Source organism: Danio rerio, chromosome 16, assembly GCF_052040795.2.
Source record: "Danio rerio strain M-AB ecotype USA chromosome 16, GRCz13ab, whole genome shotgun sequence".
NCBI classification, from domain to species: domain Eukaryota; kingdom Metazoa; phylum Chordata; class Actinopteri; order Cypriniformes; family Danionidae; genus Danio; species Danio rerio.
In genome coordinates this window covers 3,459,347-3,479,838 of record NC_141036.1, presented here as the reverse complement: position 1 = coordinate 3,479,838, position 20,492 = coordinate 3,459,347, and the positions used below count along the sequence as shown (strand labels likewise).

The 20,492-nt window shown below is 36.4% G+C and overlaps 2 protein-coding genes across 2 annotated transcripts in view; one reads left to right on the top strand and one right to left on the bottom strand.

Annotated features, from left to right (window-relative positions):
• The window catches only part of csf3r (colony stimulating factor 3 receptor), a 320,054-nt gene that overhangs the window by 188,489 nt on the left and 111,073 nt on the right, over positions 1-20,492 (top strand). The window lies entirely within an intron of this gene.
• Positions 1-20,492, bottom strand: part of LOC137487869 (uncharacterized) — a 240,859-nt gene that overhangs the window by 193,742 nt on the left and 26,625 nt on the right. Inside the window, exon 4 of the mRNA XM_087288307.1 lies at positions 16,074-16,210. Coding sequence (XP_087144433.1) covers positions 16,083-16,210 — 128 coding nt within the window. The 3' untranslated portion in view covers positions 16,074-16,082. The remainder of the gene's footprint in view (positions 1-16,073; positions 16,211-20,492) is intronic.

The window sequence follows — 20,492 nt, the reverse complement described above, 5'->3', positions numbered from 1 at the left end:
CTAACAGCTTGTTCATTATCTGTTTCTAATTTATTAGGTATAGTTATAAATCATTAAAATACTTATTTATAACTTGCTAACTAACAGCTTGTAAGTTATCTTTTGGCTATCTATAAGGCACAGTTATAAGTAATGAACAAACTATTAACTTTTATTTAACAAGCCATTTATAACCCATTAACTAACAGTTTATTAATGATGTATTAACTAGTTATAACGGATAGTTATTCTAAAGTGTTACCAGAGTTTACAGTTCTCCCAGAAGCTTTGAGAATTGGATACGCACTGAATTCAGTGGAATATCAGTGGAATGAACCGCCAACAATACTTTGATATATATCACGTTAAGCGTAATCGCTCAAGTTGGAAAATCTGAACTTCAGCGGACAATCGCGTTGCATTAACTAATCAGGAGCTTCTGTGCCCGCAGAACTGCCGCTCACTTGATATTTTCTCTTTTTCAGACCATTCTCTGTAAACCCTAAAGATGGTTGTGCATAAAAATCCCACTAGATCAGCAGTTTCTGACATACTCAGACCAGCCCGTCTGGAACCAACAAAAATGCCTCACTTAAAGTCACTTAAATCACCTTTCCTTCCTCATTCTCATGCTCGATTTAAACCGCAGCAGATTGTCTTGACCATGTCTACATGCCTAAATGCATTGAGTTGCTGCCATGTGATTGGTTGATTAGAAATTTGTGTTACCGAGCAGCTAAACAGGTGTACCTAATAAAGTGGCCGGCGAGCATGCGTGATATATATGTTCAACAATTTCAACAGTAAATAATGTTATTTTTGAATGTGATTTTAATTGCACGTCTCTATATCACTGCATGTGGAAGCGATAATGAAATATTACTGGATGACATTACAGCACAGGACTTTGGTGGTCAGAAAAAAAAAAATCTTTTGCTCTTTCACTCAGCTGTCCTGGCAGTGCAGACAGCCAGTGTCAAGGGAATTATGTGCTCATCATTCTGAACATTAGACTATTTCTTCTCCACTAGCAAGATTGACAAGAGGGGAATGGACAGAGACAGAAAACACACTCTTAAATATCATCACTCCATGTTTTCATTTCAATGAAGAGTTTGAGTGTCATTTGAAATCACAGAAACGTGCTGCCTTTCGACATCAGTGGAATAAGACTGCAGCTTTGAATCTGAGAATAACTACTCACTAGCTGAGCAGGCTAGAATAACTACTCACTAGCTGAGCAGGCTAGAATAACTACTCACTAGCTGAGCAGGCTAGAATAACTACTCACTAGCTGAGCAGGCTAGAATAACTACTCACTAGCTGAACAGGCTAGAAGAACTACTCACTAGCTGAGCAGGCTAGAATAACTACTCACTAGCTGAGCAGGCTAGAATAACTACTCACTAGCTGAGCAGGCTAGAATAACTACTCACTAGCTGAGCAGGCTAGAATAACTACTCACTAGCTGAGCAGGCTAGAATAACTACTCACTAGCTGAGCAGGCTAGAATAACTACTCACTAGCTGAGCAGGCTAGAATAACTACTCACTAGCTGAACAGGCTAGAATAACTACTCACTAGCTGAGCAGGCTAGAATAACTACTCACTAGCTGAGCAAGCTAGAATAACTACTCACTAGCTGAACAGGCTAGAATAACTACTCACTAGCTGAGCAGGCTAGAATAACTACTCACTAGCTGAACAGGCTAGAATAACTACTCATTAGCTGAGCAGGCTAGAATAACTTCTCACTAGCTGAGCAGGCTAGAATAACTACTCACTAGCTGAGCAGGCTAGAATAACTACTCACTAGCTGAGCAGGCTAGAATAACTACTCACTAGCTGAGCAGGCTAGAATAACTACTCACTAGCTGAGCAGGCTAGAATAACTACTCACTAGCTGAGCAGGCTAGAATAACTACTCACTAGCTGAGCAGGCTAGAATAACTACTCACTAGCTGAGCAGGCTAGAATAACTACTCACTAGCTGAGCAGGCTAGAATAACTACTCACTAGCTGAGCAGGCTAGAATAACTACTCACTAGCTGAGCAGGCTAGAATAACTACTCACTAGCTGAGCAGGCTAGAATAGAGCACCTCTAAATTAAATTACACTATATATATATAGTATATATATATATATATATATATATATATATATATATATATATATATATATATATATATATATATATATATGTGAGTGTGTGTGTGTGTGTGTGTGTGTGTGTGTGTGTGTGTATATATATATATATATATATATATATATATATATATATATATATATAGTGTAATTTAATTTAGAGATGCTCTCAAAAGAGAGCATAAAACCTTCTAAATTAAAGCAACATTTAGAAACCAGAAAACATGTTTTATAAACAGTTTATTATTAACAGTTTTTATCGTTTTTACTTTGTAATATTTCTATAATTTTTCCCAATTTGTTAAATGACAGCAATAAAATAGTGTTTATTTGTAAGTCTTGGTGAATTTCTTATGATTTATCTGTCACTATTGTTTATGTTAACAAATAAATACAAATTAAGTATTTATGATGGCTTACTTAAACTGTATTATAGTTCCTAAAAATTTGGGTCGCGGCTTGATGACCATGTAAAAATGTGGGTCCCATGGCCAAACCAGTTGAGAACCCCTGCAGTAGAGGGTGGCATGTACATTTTTGCCAATCTCTAATACATTACTGGGGCATGGTTTCTCATACGTGCCATTTCTGGTAAATCCACAAGAGGGCACTGTGTGCATTTCCGCTAAACTCAACATCGTTCTCATGTGCATCCATGAGAGAACCTAGTCTGCACACCAATAACTTGCCGAATTACCCTAACCTGCCTAGTTAACCTAATTAACCTAGTTAAGCCTTTAAATGTCATTTTAAGCTGTATAGACGTGGCTTGAAAAATATCTAGTAAAATATTATTTACTGTCATCATGGCAAAGATAAAATAAATCAGTGATTAGAGATGAGTTATTAAAACTATTATGTTTAGAAATGTTTAAAAAATCGTAAAACAGAAATTGGGGGGAAAAAAATAAACAGAAGGGCTGATAATTCAGGGGGGCTAATAAGTCTGACTTTATATGCATTTGTATGCAATGTTTCCAAAATGTGCATACAAAATAGGTGGATGGAAACAATAGCTAACATCTGAACCTTACAAACACCTAAATTTATTCCTGTCTTTAGATTTAATATGAGCTCATCACTTCTGATTGTCACTTCTATTCACCGTCTGGTTCTGGTATAAAGAAAGCGTTTGCTAATAACCAAGATGTGTGTTTTTAGATAGATTCTTCATGTGCGAAATGGGACACATTTTTTTGTGATTACTCTTAGAGCAGAAGTCAACTTTAGATAATGCATTTCAACTAAATATTCTATGTTACAACTCATTTAGCATTAATAGCAGGGTGCATGTGAATTCCAAGGCTGTCATGTTCAACAAAATTACAATATAATGTCCCCAACATCTGCTGAGAGTGGGGAAATATATTCAGCGGTCTACTCCTGTTTTTCCACTCCGAATAAACATAATATGAACACATTTATGCTGTGACATTTAATCAGCAGGGGACACCCTGCCTCATGAATTGGATTAGTATAGTGCTACTGCAAGCCACAGTATTGTGATTGATTCCATTACCATAATACTGCGTAAACAGAAATGCATTTACTAAAGATAGAGTTAAATGTTTTGTATTGCAACAGTCCTCTCAGACAGTGGGAAGGAGAAAATGTTGAGGAATAATGGTGTGGCTGAAGGAGCAGTTTGTGTTTGAGGGTTTATGGAGTTTTGCTGTAGTGAAAGATTACCTGCAGAAGGCAAATTAAAGGGCTTATTTCACAACTTCCTCGCTTATGGTTATAAAAACACCTTATTAATATCATTTGTGGGGACCAAAGATTAAGATGCCGATTTTGTAAAATGCAAAACCAACTTGTACTGTTGTATTTTTGACTGAATCAGTGTAGTCATTATTTATTTATTGCTCACATTTCCAGTTTAAATAATATACAGTTGAAGTCATAATTATTAGCCCCCCTATTTATTTATCCCCCAATTTCTCAAACAGGAGCTTGTTCACTTCTTAAACGCTTGCTTTTTAAATGTCTAATCATCATGATTAATCCTGCCCCTTTTCGCAGCACTGTGCAACAGAATTCTGCATGCTCAAACTCTAGTGTGTGTGTGTGTGTGTGTGTGTGTGTGTGTGTGTTTGTGTGTGTGTAAGAGAGGTGAAAATAAAGTCCAAGCGACCAGTGCATGATTAGTTACCAGCTGTGAGCGTAATCAGGAGTAATCAGAAACTGGTGTGTGTGAGGTGTATGACGGTATTTGTAGTCCAGTTCAGTGAAAGATGTGTAATTCTTCAGTGATCTACAAGGATTAGATCGCTGGTGATCAGGACAGTAATGCTGTTACTTGCTTTTATAAGTGTGTTTAAGTTTGACAAATGGTTTGTGATTAGGAAAAAAATAATTAGGAAGACAAACACATTAAAATGCATTTATTACATTACAAAACATAAGAATAAATAGATTTCAAAGTTACTCTTAAAGTTTTTACTCGGTATGAAGCCCATTTTATATTTATTTTAATCTAAAAAAAAAAATATATATATATATATATATATATATATATATATATATATATATATATATATATATAATAAAAATATACATATTGTAATTATTTAATTATATATTTAATAAAAATATACACACATATATATATATATATATATATATATATATATATATATATATATATATTGTAATTTTATATATATATATATATTTTTTTTTTTTTATTATTGTACTTTTTTTATTAAATTCAATTAAGACATCTTTACTTGAGATGTTTTCTTCTTCAACTGACTTTCTAAGGCTCACATCAAACATTTGATTAGTAATATATTTGACTTGACTCTTTCAGTCAGTCATTATAATCTTTCTCGAAGTCTTGAGACCAGAACTGAGGAAGATTCATGAAGAAAAAAAAAAACTAAATCTGGCCATGACACACATTTTGTCCTTCACTGCAACAATTATGCTTCAAATGAAAATCTCTGAGGAAGTGATTAACAGCTCGCATATTGATTTATCTACTGCTATTTTAAGGCCACTTCCTTCTCTGCTACTGCGAGATCTCAATCTCATTAAATTAAGACGCGATGATGGACAAGCCTGTGTCTCATAAGACTGTCAGTGTGTGTGTGTTTTTTTTTTTTTTTTGCTCTTGTACAGTGTATATAATACATGACAAGGTCAGTTGTGGAATTATGTCAAGGATCAGAAAGTCTTATACTTTATTGCTTACAAATACCTTTCTATTGCTGTAATTACCAGGACACTAATCTTCACATGTTTAGCATGTTCTCATTTACCACTAGCACATTTTCTATGGGATATTGCATACGGAATAAACAAAAACAAATTGCACAGTTTTGTGTGGATGCAAATGAAATAAGCTTTTGGTTGATTTTGTTTATGACAACCCTGCATTTTTTTCAAGTGCACATAAAGACTTTTGGTCAATTCTGTGAAGTCCCTTTATTATTTATATAGTTATTTATTTGGCCTCTCTATCTCCGTCTCTATTCTGTGAGGGTAAATGCTGAATTATTGAGTGGCAGTTCACTTAATGACTAGTGCTTTTCTTCTGCATTTGGTTTACTGTGCAGTGGCACAAATGGAAAACCTCACAGCTTCAAGATAGTAAAATCAATATTCTATTCTTTTTAATGGGCAAGATAAGGTGAACTGTTCAATAGCAGATGCTTTTTCTTTCTGTCTTTTTTATCTTTCTCTTTTTGCTGTTGCTCTCTGTTATTCCCTCTGCATCCTTGGATTAATTATTTGATTCATTAATGAATTTGACAGAATGTTTAGTTGCTATTTTCCATGCAGTGAAACAGTACGTGCTGCTGTAATATCTTTGGATAAAAACAAACATTCATTCATTCAATTTCCAGTATGGGGACAAACCAAAAATGATCAGGGCTGACTACTTTACTAATTTCCATGAGTACAAATCTTAATGTTAATACATTCTGCCAGGATTAGGACTGATCGACTGAATCAATCATTTATTTTTTAACCTTCTCTATCTCTTTGTGCATACTATATATATATACACACAGTGGGAACGGAAAGTATCCAGACCCCCTTAAATGTTTCAATCTTTGTTATATTGCAGCCATTTGCTAAAATCATTTGTTCATTTCTCCTCATTGTCCACACAGCACCCCATACTGACAGAAAAACACAGAATTGTTGTCGTTTTTGCAGATTTAATACACAAAGAGAAACTGAAATCTCACATGGTCCTAAGTATTCAGACCCTTTGCTCAGTATTTAGTAGAAGTAGTAGATCTTCTGACATTCCTCCTTGCAGATCCTCTCCAGTTCTGTCAGGTTGGATGGTAAACGCTGGTGGACAGCAATATTTAGGTCTCTCCAGAGATGCTCAATTGGGTTAAGATCAGGGCTCTGGCTGGGCCATTCAAGAACAATCACATAGTTGTTGTGAAGCCACTTCATCATTATTTTAGCTGTGTGCTTAGTGCCGTTGTCTTGTTGGAAGGTAAACATCCGGCCCAGTCTGAGGTCCTGAGCACTGTGGAGAAGGTTTTCATCCAGGGTATCTCTGTACTTGGCCTCATTCATCTTTCCCTCGATTGCAACCAGTCGTTTTGCCCCTGCAGCTAAATAATATCCCCACAGCATGATGATTGCACCACCATGCTTCACTGTAAGTGCTGTAACGGACATGTGATGAGCAGTGCCTGGTTTTCTCCACACATAGAATTAAGGCCAGAAAGTTCCATCTTGGTCTCATCAGACCAGAAAATCTTATTTTTTCACCATTTTGCAGTCTTTCAGGTGGGCTTTCGTGTGTCTTGCACTGAGGAAAGGATTCCGTCTGGTCACTCTGCCATGGTTGACCTTCTACAACTTTCTCGCATCTCGCGACTGCACCTCCAGAGCTCAGCCACAGTGATCTTTGGGTTCTTCTTTACCTCTCTCACCAAGGCTCAGTTTGGCTGGACAGCCAGCTCCAGGGTTCTGGTCATCCCAAACGTCTTCATTTAAGGATTATGGAGGCCACCTTGCTGTGAAACTTTAAGAACTTTAAATGCAGCAGAAATATTTTTGTTACCTTGGCTAGTTCTGTGCCTTGCCCCAATTCTGTCCCTGAGCTCTTCTAAATTTCTTTGACCTCATGATTCTCATTGTGAGCTGTAATGTCTCATAAAGACAGGTGTGTGGCTTTCCTAATCAAGTCCAATCAGTATATTCAAACACAACTGGACTCAAATGAAGGTGTAGAATTATCTCAAGGATGATCAGAAGAAATGGACAGCACCTCAGTCAAATATATGAGAGTCAGTTACAGACATCCCGAGGTGAGAATAGTTATTCCTGGAGTTCTGCTCGGCGATGCATTGTGGTTGATCTGTGCTTTGTTGACTTTGAATGTTGAAAGTTTAACTCTGCAGTTTAACAAAGTGACTTTTATTGACATTTTAGTAGTTTGAAATAATATAATGTAAAATAGGTAATATCTAGAGAACTGAGTCTGTAAAATAACAGAAAATGTACTGGCAGCTTATTACAAGGTTTTAAAGTGTAATATACACCAACTAAGACAATATATCACTATAAGCTATTTAAAATGAGCACAAAGGTGACTTTATTAAACTTTTCAATGTAAAACAAAATATTGGAAGAAAGATCAAGATCCCATAATGCAATTCAAAAGTATTAATAAACAAGTAAAATCAGAAAATAAGTCAAACTGCTAATTTGCGGGTATTCTTTTACAGTGTGGTTATAAAATAATAATAACTAGTTAAACCCTTTCAGATTATGGGCTCTATTTTTTTGGAAAACAACACACGATTTGATTATTATATCCTTCCCTTTCCTGGCAAACAATATTGGCAGAAGCAGCATTTCATTCTCGGCTAACAGAAATGGGAAATCATCCGCTGAAATGGAGAAATGATGTGCGGCCTGTTTCAGCATGCAGCCCGATGCTCAGTGCGTGAGCTGGGTTTCTGACAGACAGACTCTCTCACCTCTTCTGCCTGTGCTCTTCTTCCACAACCTTTTTGTGTTCACCTTCTCATTTCTTCCCTATCTATCTATCTATCTATCTATCTATCTATCTATCTATCTATCTATCTATCTATCTATCTATCTATCTATCTATCTATCTATCTATCTATCTATCTATCTATCTATCTATCTATCTATCTATCTATCTATCTATCTATCCAATTAAATTCAATATTTGCTTTATTGACATGACAAATGTTACAAATGTTTTGCAAAAGCATTTATAAAGTTACATTAAAAATAATACATATATACACTTCTAATATTAATTCTTTCTCCACTGCAGCATGGCTTTATATTGTATGCTGGACATTATTTCTGGTAAGTGACAAGACTTTTATCTCAGCAAAGTCAGACCTTACTGTCATAATTAAATATCTCAAAATCAAGACATGATCTTATTTTATTTTGGTAAAACAAGCGTAATCTTGAGGCCTTTGCCTTTCATATAAGCCACTTCTGATGCCAAATGATCAACTAGAAGTCCAGTTATTATTAGTTGTTCCTGAAATGTGGATAGGTGACAAGACTTTTGTTAGTGTATAAATACATTATGTTCGCAGTTTGATCTCATGCTACTACTTTTTTCCCCTCATGCTTATCATAAAGTATAAAAATTAATGCTCTGTGTTTTTTAATTTGAAATCGTTCTAGGCAATGATCTCTTCTGCATACACTTCATTAAATATTTGGTAACTCATTGGTTTTTACTGTTTTAATTATATCCTTTATGTCAGTAAATAAATATCTTTGTTTAGCGTGACGGGTTAGATTTTCCTCCAGCATCAGCAGCTGCAGCGGTTTTAACACTGTTCTCTCTCATGTACGTGTATATTCACACTTATTCAGTTTTAAATGTCTATATGTTCAACATTCTCAATAAAAGGATTCAAAAGGGGTTCTGTGGTTTCCTGCAGGGCTGGTTTTACAATATATTTATAGTACACAGTTTAGAAATGCATTATCATTATTAATATTGTTATTCATTCATTAATTTTCTTTATTCCTTTATTTATCTGGGGTCGCCACAGCGGAATGAACCGCCAACTTATTCAGTATACGTTTTATATAGTGGATGCCTTTCCAGCTGTAACCCATCACTGAGAAACATCTATACACACTTATTCACACACAAACACTATGGACAATTTAGCTTACCCAATTCACCCAATGTCTTTGGACTGTGTGGGAAACTGGAGCACCCAGAGGAAACCCATGCCAACACTGGGAGAAAATGCAAACTCCAAACAGAAATACCAACTTCTTGCTGTGAGGCGACAGCGCTACCCACTGCGCCACCCTATTATTGTTATTATTATTATTTATGCATTATTATTATTGTTGTCGTTTTTATTATTTATTATGTATTATTGTTATTAGTATGCATTATTGTTATAATTGTTATAGTAATTAGTATGCATTATTGTTATAATTGTTATAGAAATTAGTATGTTATTATTATCATTACGTATGCATTATTATTAATTTTATTATTATTAATTCTGCATAGTTACTTTGTTATTATGAATTAATATTATTATTTTTTACCATTATTATTATTAATAATAATAAGTATGCATCATCATTATTATTATTATTATTATTATTATTGTTGTTATTATTACATATTATTATTGTTATGTATGATAATTATTATTATTATGTATTATTGTTATTATTATGATTAATTATGCATTATTGTTATTATTATTACTGTTATTATGTATGATAATTATTATTATTATTAACATTATTATTATTATGTATTATTGTTATTATTATTATTATTACTAATATTATTATTATTACTATTATTATTATAGATTAAACATGGTCAAGCTATGCCAGATATTATTATATATATATATATATATATATATATATATATATATATATATATATATATATATATATATATATATATATATATATATATATATATATATTATAAAAAAATGACAAACAAACAAATATATATATATATATATAGTAAGTGAGTGTGTTCTGCTGTTTCCAGGTAGGAATGGATGAATAAAATGTCTGATCAATTATTCATGTGAGCAGTTGGTGCCACTTCTGCTGATTGTACAGTTTGACTGCTGAAGAAGAAACACAGAAACTGAAAAAAATGAAAACAAGAGCGGAAAGGATCTGAATTAGCAAAGTAAAGAACAGCCATGAGAGATCCCAAGTAAAAAAAAAAATCTCAGATTATTTTCCAACACACAAACACACATCCTTGCATATGTGTGCAAACCCTTTTATAATAATATTATAAAAAATTAGGACCACATTTACATTAAAATATATATACTCAGCTTTAAGAGTCCATATATTACACCATTTATTTAAAAAAAAAAAACTAATAACATTTTTTTCTTGCAGTATCCGGCCAGTCGGCATTTATGTGTGGAGTTTGCATGTTCTCCCTGTGTTCGCGTGGGTTTCCTCCGGGTGCTCCGGTTTCCCCCACAGTCCAAACACATGCACCATAGGTGAATTACTGTAGATTAACTTGTGTATGGGTGATTCCCAGTTCTGGGTTGCAGCTGGAAGGGCATCCGCTATGTAAAACCAGCCTGACCTCGCGAGGAAACTTTTACGTTTTGTCAGTTTAGTGGCTAATTCATACGAATTCGTTCGAGTTTAGTCGTACAAAAATGTAAGATTTTTAAAAGGAGGCGTGGCACCTAAACCCACCCTTAACCCCAACCGTCATAGGGTGATGAGCAAATCGTACTAAATTGTACAAATTAGATCATACGAATTCATACAAATTGGCCACTAAATCAAAAAGTTACGAATTGCCGTGAGATTGCGTTGGTAAAACATATGCTGGAATAGTTGGCAGTTCATTAAAAATCCAAATCAAACATCGCATTTACCTTCTATATTTTGTGTTGAGTTGAGGAAACGAGCTGTCATACTATGGAGCCGCATTAAACATCAGTGAACATGAATTTTGGCTTTCAGCATAATAATAGCCATGACACAAATCAAATCAGTACAGATTGAGGAGAATAAGAGCACGCTGGAATGACAGAGTAAAAGCCTGAGCCTTTATGCAGTCGAAAGCCCAGCAATTTGATCAATCTCAAGCTCTTTTGCATGGAAAGGCGAGGGGAAAATAGACATAATTTAATGCTGTGTTAAACGCAAAATCTGTATGAGCTCATTTTAACAAAAGTGGAGATTTTCTGGGGAGATTTTGCATGTTTGCAAGGCGAGCATAGTTAAAGGTGACATATGCCACTTTTCATAATATACAGTGCTCAGCATAAATAGGTACACCCCTCACAAATCTTTTCACTAAATTTTTATTAGAAAGCTCTGCAAGATTATATCCATGCATATACATTAGATTAGTCAGTACTAAAGCCAAATCTGGAGCTTATCTAGCAAAATAACTTACGATAATGATCCAAAAACTAGTCCAGTCAAATTTAAATTTTATAGAAAAATATTAAATACAAATTAAAAAATTAAGAGAAGCAAAGAAAAATAAAATTTTGTAGGTTTCAATATTTTGTCTAAATTTAATTGTATTATGCTTTCAAGAGTTCACACTTGGCGAGGCAGTGGCGCAGTAGGTAGCGCTGTCGCCTCACAGCAAGAAGGTCGCTGGGTCGAACCCCGACTCAGTTGGCGTTTCTGTGTGGAGTTTGCATGTTCTCCCTGCCTTCGCGTGGGGTTGCTCCGGTTTCCCCCACTATCCAAAGACATGCGGTACGGGTGAATTGGGTAGGCTAAATTGTCCATAGTGTATGATGTGTGTGTGGATGTTTCCCAGAGATGGGTTGCGGCTGGAAGGGCATCCGCTGCGTAAAAACTTGCTGGATAAGTTGGCAGTTCATTCATGGCGACCCCGGATTATTAAGGGACTAAGCTGACAAGAAAATGAATGAATGAATGAATGAGTTCACACTTAGCTGATGATTGTTTATAAAGCTTGTTTGGCATGCTGTCCCGGGAGAGAGCCCTGAGCTCAAGAGATCCTCGAGCCCGGGGCTCCCATCCCGTTTGCAGGGTGAGAGGGGAGTTTGAGCTCAGGTAGATCTCGAGAACTCCCCTGCTGTAGTTGCTAATGAACAGATAGTGATTGCTCTTAAGAGATAACTACTTACTAGGAGCATGTCTATTGTGCTGATTTGGATTAGTCAATTAACTTAGGTTGCATGTTTTTTGAGAGTGAGAGGACACCGGGGAACCCGGGGGGAACCCACGTGAGCACGGGGAGAACATTTAAACTCCACACAGAAACATCAGCTGGCTTGGTAAGGATCAGAACCAGTGATGTTCTTGCTGTGAGGCAACAGTGCTAACCACTGGACCACCGTGCAACCCATCAAGGAAAGGAGGAAGAGTAAGGGTGGAAGAGTGGATTCTTCACGAAGATGGCTGGTATATGAAACTTAGGGTATTTATAGTGGCTAAGGAATCTTCTGATTGGTGAATCATAGATTGAATAATGCGAGGTCAGCTGCAAGTGATCCTCTCGAAATTAGTTTATAAATAAACTTCACTCAATTTCTCAATATATTTGGTGACTAAAATATAATTTTTATAAATACATCTGTTTAATAAATCCGTTTTGTTTAAATACACCAAAATACCTTGCTTTTATTCACTGAAAAACGTATAAAAATATTCATTTTCAAACTGGGGTTTACTCAATTATGCTGACGAGTCTGTGTTAATAAACGGTAGATATCATTGTATTACCTTCAATGATAAAATGTAATTGCAAAACTGTATATTATTATTACTATAAAAAAAGTATATTGCGGCCTAAAGGCAGTAATGCAAAGTAATAATAAATGTAAATAAATGAAAGAAACAAGAGGGACCAAAATCAGTCACCAGGTCTAGAGCTCCCCTTTGGCATTAGAATGCCCCCTCAGTTATGACACCCTGGCGCCGGGTGTATGCTCCAGGCTGGTGGTGGATGAGGAGTAGGGTTGTCAAAAGTATCAATTTCGGTACCAATCAATACTGAAATTCTGAAACATCCATTTCCATCTAACATTTGAGAATGTTCTTAAACAGCGCTGATTGGCCATTGAACATAAATGACTGTGATTGGCCGGAAAAGTCATGAGTTCATCATTCTTCACCGCTGTTCACTGAGCGCAAACACAGATACCAGCTGTAATGTACTTTGGGTATCCTAAAAAGCACTATATAAATGTAAGGAATTATTACGAGTAGAAGTACTACAATTCTCTTATCTTCACAGAAAATGTAAAAGGTCAGACTATACAGTGCATTATAAATGTGTTCTGTAAAAGACAATAGCCCCCTTCACACACACAGATTATTCTGGAAAATGACCTGCAATTTTATGAGTGAACAGGCTGGCGAATTCACTCCAGCAATTTCCTGGAAAGAGAAGATTTAACATTACCAGCAAATTCACAGTATTCTGCATTGTGTGGACACGGAATGAATATTAGCGAATTCAGAATTCAGAATGTGTTGACGTGAGACGTCTACTCCAGCCAATCAGAACATTCTGACACAGATCACGCTTTTACATATGTGCCGTTTATGCCGTTTCTCCATGTGGAGAATTTAGGAGATTTAAGTCAAAACAGAGGGGCGGCATGGTGGCTCAGTGGTTAGTATTGCCACCCTACAGCAAGAGGGTTGCTAGTTCGAGTCCCAGTTGGGTCAGTAGTCATATCTGTGTGGAGTTTGCATGTTCTTCCCGTGTTTGCGTGAGTTTCCTTTGGGTGCTTTGGTTTCCCACACAGTCCAAACACATGCACTATAGGGGAATTGAATAAAATAAAATTGGCCGTAGCGTGTGTGTGTGTGTAAGTGTGTGTGTGTGTGTGTGTGAATGTGAGTTTGTATGGATGTTTCACAGTACTGGGCCCGACTTTTTAATACTCCTAGGGCCGGACTCCAGGCCAATTTTCAAGTCATAGCTAGCACGCATGTCGAGCTTTGAGCCTGCTCGAAATAAAAAATAAAAAATAAATAAAAAAAAAGGTTTAACCAGTTAAACTCTGCTGTTATTTTGGGATTTCCTCCTGGATTTTGCCTACCCACATTTATAAGCTTCCCAAATCCACATGCAGAGGTGTAAATGCAAAAATTTGGTTTCATTTTAAAGACAACCCTTTGAATTTTCATAAAACACTATTGAAAGTGCTTAAAATATCTGTATGTGTTGTCTGTATTATAATAAACACCTAAAAAAGAGGCGCCTTTTGTATTTTTTTTATAAACTCAACTTTGAAAGTGTACCTTTAAGGTTCTGTGGTCTAGCGTGCTGTAATTAATTTAGGTGGTTCCTAAAAGAGAAAAATGTCTCCACCATAATCTATGCAAAAGTTATTGTATTCCATCTGATGAGAGGTGCTGTACAAGCCACAGGGAGCGATCATTGTTGTCATATTTCACTATTCTTTTGTTTGATCAAACATAATTGACTGTGTTTGGACCACATCAGACATATAAAAGGATTACTTATGCACATCACCTCAAAATCAGAGGAGAATGGCCCTGAAGCGCACAGTATAAGGTAAGAGATGACAGCTGTCTGTGCAATCTGGGGCTGCTTATTGATCATAAATGTATTGTTTTCACTTCTGCACCATGGAAACACCACAATTAATTCGGCAACTGTTTGATATGTGAATATAATTCAGTAAAAAGAATGCTAGAGAATGCTAAAAAAGATGCTACAATCCAGGTTTGTGGACGTTCTGGGGAGAACCAGTATTAAAGGCACGGGCCACAAAAACAGCTACACTGTCTTCAAAACAGAAAATCCCAATATTCTGAAAGCTATAATAAATAATCTGATGGGAGTTTTGAGCTGAAACTTTACACACACTTTCTGGAGACACAACAGACTTATCTTAAATCTTGAAAACGGGGTTAAATAGGTGCTTTTTAAGTAACGTGAGAATGTAAATAAATTATGAACTGGGCTTATAAGCTTCACTCATTTCTAAATGCATCCTAAAGGTCCTGAACTGCAAGATGCTAATGCGAGACATAAATCTAATTCAAGGTTATGTTTTCTTATTTTAATAAAACTTGTCAGATTTTCTTTAATATCTAGTAATATTTCAATATTTCTAGAACCTTCTTTTCCTCTGCACTGCATATTCTCCTGTGGTTTATGTGTTTTCTGTGTTGTAGATTTTCTGCCCACACCTAAAGCCTCTGAGAGTTTGTTTTGTCATAAATTTCATAAAACTCATTCGTGCCACACCAGTGCGAGTTTTCAGCCTAAAATGCCTACGTTTTTTTAATTCCCTCTGATAAGGGACTGATCCATATTTTACACCAATATTAAGCCATCAAAGTATAGGACATCAAAGTGCGCCATTCTCTCAGTCACAAGAAAGGAGCTGATTGAAATGTCCCTTTGTTGTTCTGTTGAAAGAAACTCTTCTTCAGAGACTAAAAAAAAATAAAAAAATCTCCCCGGCTCTCCGCAGATCCCAAACTATAACTCTAAATTTAATAGCAACAATTTCTTTGTTGTTCAAAACACGCCATCATCTTTATTCCTTCACAGCAGATTAAACATTTTAATCATTTTAACACTTATTAGGAATATTGTTGGTCCCCCAACTCAAAGCTGTACCTTCATAGAAATGCTATTCCCAGATCAACAATTATTTATGTATTATTATGATGTAGCCAATAATGAAAAGTGTTTCTCTTGCATGTGCCATAAACCAATAAAGTATATTTTACAATCCTCATTTACACATTCTCACAATCCTCATTTGCTCATTACAAAAAGAAAGGACTGCTTTACATATGTCAGGCCAATATTTTGGTTAACAGTATGCTGATATGTACAACTGATGCTGGTATGTATTTATAATTCGTGTAATATGCATCTGCACTGTTAGTTATAATGTTAATTCAATCATTTTTGTTGATGAAGATTTAGTAAACAAAGATTTATGTTCACACTTACTGCTTGACGCTATTCGCAGGTTTGGTATGTTGTCCCGAGAGTGAACCCTGAGCTCAGAGATAATTGAGCCCAAGGCTCCAGCCTGGCAATAAGCAGATAAGGGGGTCCAAGATCAGGTAGTTCTCGAGAGTTCCCATCTGGTAAAAGAAGAAAAAGGTGGAGATGTGGTGGAAGGGGGAATTTTTCCAAAACTAACATAAGGCAGTAGGGTGAAATCAGTCTATTTATTGTAGGCTTTGATCAATCTGATTGGATTATTGTTGATTACAGATGAGAGATCAGCCGCCATCTATCATATCCAACCCAGGCTCATCCTGAAAACGTAGTCCCGCGGACATTTCTGTAGACCACGAAATACGTCCCGGAAGGTACGTTTTTGTTTTCGCGAATCCGCGAGAGGCCGCTCTGTGCGCTTTTTCGCATCTCGAATGTCTCTCGTCCGCACTGTTCTCGTGTAAAGCCACCGGAGGCCGCTGTTGAGTGACCGTCTGTCCAACTGACTGACTGAATGATTGACTGGGCAATCGGCCAACCCACCCTCCTCCTTCCCTAAACCCAACCGGTTTTACCGATTGACCCCCCCTGCCCGCTTGCTTCCCTAAACCCAAGAAACGATTTACAAAAGCCGTCCAGAAAAAGAAAAGCCCTCGTCTGATTTTGACCTTGTTTTCAGATTCACCACATTCTCACCCTGTTATGAACTCGTTTGCTTTATTTTTTGGATTCTGTTTTTGTCTTACCTGCCTTCTGGAACCGCTATTCCCCGGACTCGAACCCGGTCATCGTCGTCGTCGCGGTCAGCTCGCCTCCAGGTCTCCGCTCCGCCGCCGTACACGACTAGCTAACCGGACAGAGCGGTTGCGGCGGGAAAGCCCTCCACACTGAGGTAAGCTGTGAGCCAGCGAGCACGAAGAGAAGCGCCGTCACACCACCCTGTAGCGTTCACTTAACAATATTAAATGCAGCCATACGTACCTCCAGCTACGTAAATCGTGGTCTCCAGAAATGTTCACGGGACTACGTTTTCAGAATGAGCTTGGGTTGATCATATCACGTGCTCCTCTTGAAATTAGTTCGAAAACTTCACTTCAGTCTCAAAATCACTATAAATGCACAAGCAAAACGCATTAAAAATTCCCATTTTTGTCTGAAAACTTCCTGTAAATGTCCTTTAAGTGTATCGATGGCCACCGTCTTAACATTTAAATGAGCTTTATGTACTTTTGTTAATGACACGGCACTTTGTAAAGTGAACAGCACATATGTGCTATGCTGATAACCAGGGTTGAGAAAGGGTTTTAACCTGTTAATGTATTTCACAATATGCTACAAAATTGTGCTTTAAAAAGTAATGTGTAACATCTTTATTTACATTACTTAAGTTCAATTATTTAATCTAAATACTTTTATTATTTATTTATTTATTATTAAAGGTGCATTAGATGATCGTCTTTAGAAACATGTTGTGTTTTGCTAGTTGAAAGTCTCTTCACATTCTGTTGGTAATGATAAAAGCAAATGATCTAAATGTGTTTAAATGTATTTTTACATTTTTGACTGTCTGTTCACGCAGATCCGCCGATGCGCTTTCACGCGGGCCGCTGTCCAAAAAAACTAATGCTGAATTAAAACTTTTTAAAGTCCTGAATCAATATTGGAGATATTATGCTGGAGTAATGATGACACCATGGCTGAAGTATTTCTTTTAGACGGGTAATGTTCTGTTTAAAAAGTATTTTTGTAGATGTAGATTGTGTTGTTTTACGAATGGGTTATATCCACAGAAGTGTTGTTCACCCACTGAAATCTTCAAAGGAACAATTGATGTGACTATTTTTAATTTCAGTGAACGTTTACAGCATCGATAATGTAGATTTAGATTGGGACAAAGTGTAAGAGAGTGAGACTGATGAGTGACACTGATGAGCGAGTGATGACAAGCTTTGCTTGCTAACTACACAACTGAAAACATGCTAGATATAATTCAGTTTTTCATTCAAAATTGTAGTAAAGTACTTAAATTTCTAACTGGTGAATGACGTGATCTTGTGGGTCTCTGTCAACTTTAATGTGCGCGTTTGCGATTTCAGGAGACGTGGCTTTGGAGGACAGGGAGGGATTGTATTTAAAAGATATATTATGCTAAATGGTTAACATTTAGGCAGATCAGCTACTGCACCTTTCAGGTATGCAAAATAACATATGTTCCCCAAACACATCCCTGTTAGCATCTTCATTATTGAAATGGGAAGTAGGAATTATTATGGGAAGTAGCCTAGAAATCTTTTAATTTTCTAACTATCCAGCAGGCACAGGACATCAACATGACGTCAGATTGACGTTGTACCCCCAACCTCGTGGGATGTTGCATTTTGATTGGAAAATAAAAATCAGGTTAACGTCAAAACCCAACGTCAGGCTGACATCAATGTCCAACATCAGACAGACATTGCATTTTGGTTACTTTCCAACACAACCTAAAAACAACAAAATGTCAACGTCATTTTACGTCGATAATAGACGCTGGGGACCTAAATCTAGCTCAATATTTAGGTCTTATGACGTTGTGTGTCTGCTGGGTACATGCTTGAAATAATAAAATTATTAAAACTCTTGAGTCATTTAATTAGCATCGAATTGAATGAGATTCTAAGGGTCTAATCCAATTCAATGGCTTATGCTAAGCTAAGCTAAGCTAAAAGTGCTCCAGAAATCGGCTAAACGGATTTGAAAAATGGTCAAATTTGAGCTGTTTAACACTAGGAGAGCTGTGAAATAATTACAACTAAATTAATTATAAAAACTCACAGAGAGACTCTCAGGAACGCATGTGAACAACATATCCTTTTGATTTTCCCAGTAACAACGTTTAGTTCTTCAAATTAAAATCAGACCGCAGACTACAAACGAGAACTTTTTTAACAAGCTGTTCAGACATTAGTGATAAAACAGGTGATTAATACATCAAAATCTTTAAACATCACTCCTTTTCGAATATTATAGGGAGTGCATAATTAGTGAGCCTACATGAGACAACATGAAATAAACTTAAACAGGTGTGTGCTGCAACCAAATAGCTTAGTTTTAATCTTTTAGGGTCATTGCTTCGTACTATGACTGATTTTGCCTGTGATCAAAGAGATTATTAAAACTCACCCATGAACACATTCTCTCCATTAACCCAACTCTACCCCAGAGCGAGTTGAGAAGCAGTTTGCTCAGCCAGTGTGTATTCGGTCATTATTTGCCACTTTTGAACATCCAATTAACAAATGTAATCATTGAAATGTGGAAGCAATTCTGTTGTTGTTCTGGTAAATGCCATAGGATTGATAATCACATTAATCCACGATAAGCCCCCCATTTATTTCTCCCTGTAACTAATGTGAAATTTGCAATTAATCATTGTGGTTTAATTAATGATTTATCTTACATAATGTGGTTGGCCGCAGACTGATCCTATCGCTCTTAATTCTGAAAAATGCAATTATTTGGTATATTTCCACATGGAACGAAGCCTGCTCATAGAAATGAACATCCCATTTGCTCTTTGTTCGAACTGGGCTGTTTGTGCGTAATGAATACTGCTTAACATTTATGAGCAAACAAACCTTCCCATTATCTGCTTTCAGTAATCAATCTAAAGATGCTTTCGCAACTATAGATTGATTATTTTGTTCAGAAACAGGGATTAAAATTGTTATAATGTTTGCGTTTTGTTTTTGGTGCGATTCGCTTCCACTTGGCAAAGTTTCTAAACGAATCTAAATAGTTCATACAAGTCACGTGTGGACAAACACTCTTCACATTGAGTTTGGTTTAGAGATAGGCCGTTCTAGAACGATTTTGAACGAATCTTCAATATGACTTGGGAACTACGAGTCCTCTCAGAGAGTGATTCGTTCATCCGCACGTGCACACATTTGAGCAGGTGGTTTCGTACATTTGGTTTCAAGGCCAATCATATGCGTTTAGAGCCAGATAGAGATTTGATCCGTTCATCTCTCGAGTCCTCTAATGCAGCGGTTTCCAGCAGGGGGCCTCAGCGAGCTTTGGGGGGGGTCGCGTCATATTTTAAAAATTTCTTAGCAGTGGACAATTAGGAGAATGATCATGTTGCCTTAGTTCATTTTTTCCCTTAGCTCAGTGGTCCTCAACCAACGGTCCATGGATCAATTGGTACTGGGCTGCAAAAGAAATCATTAATTATCATAAGAGCCTGAATGATTTTTTATTTTCAAAAGTCTTTTATTTAGAAAAATGACCACATTCTCTCGCTTCATCTCGGTCACTTGAGCGCTCAAATGACGTCTTTAGAAAGTTTCTTTGCTAAGGGAAAAAGGCTTAGCGAAGGACCCATGAAACTGCCAGGGAATAGATCCGCAACCCACTTATCAACAAATCAGGTGAATCCACCAT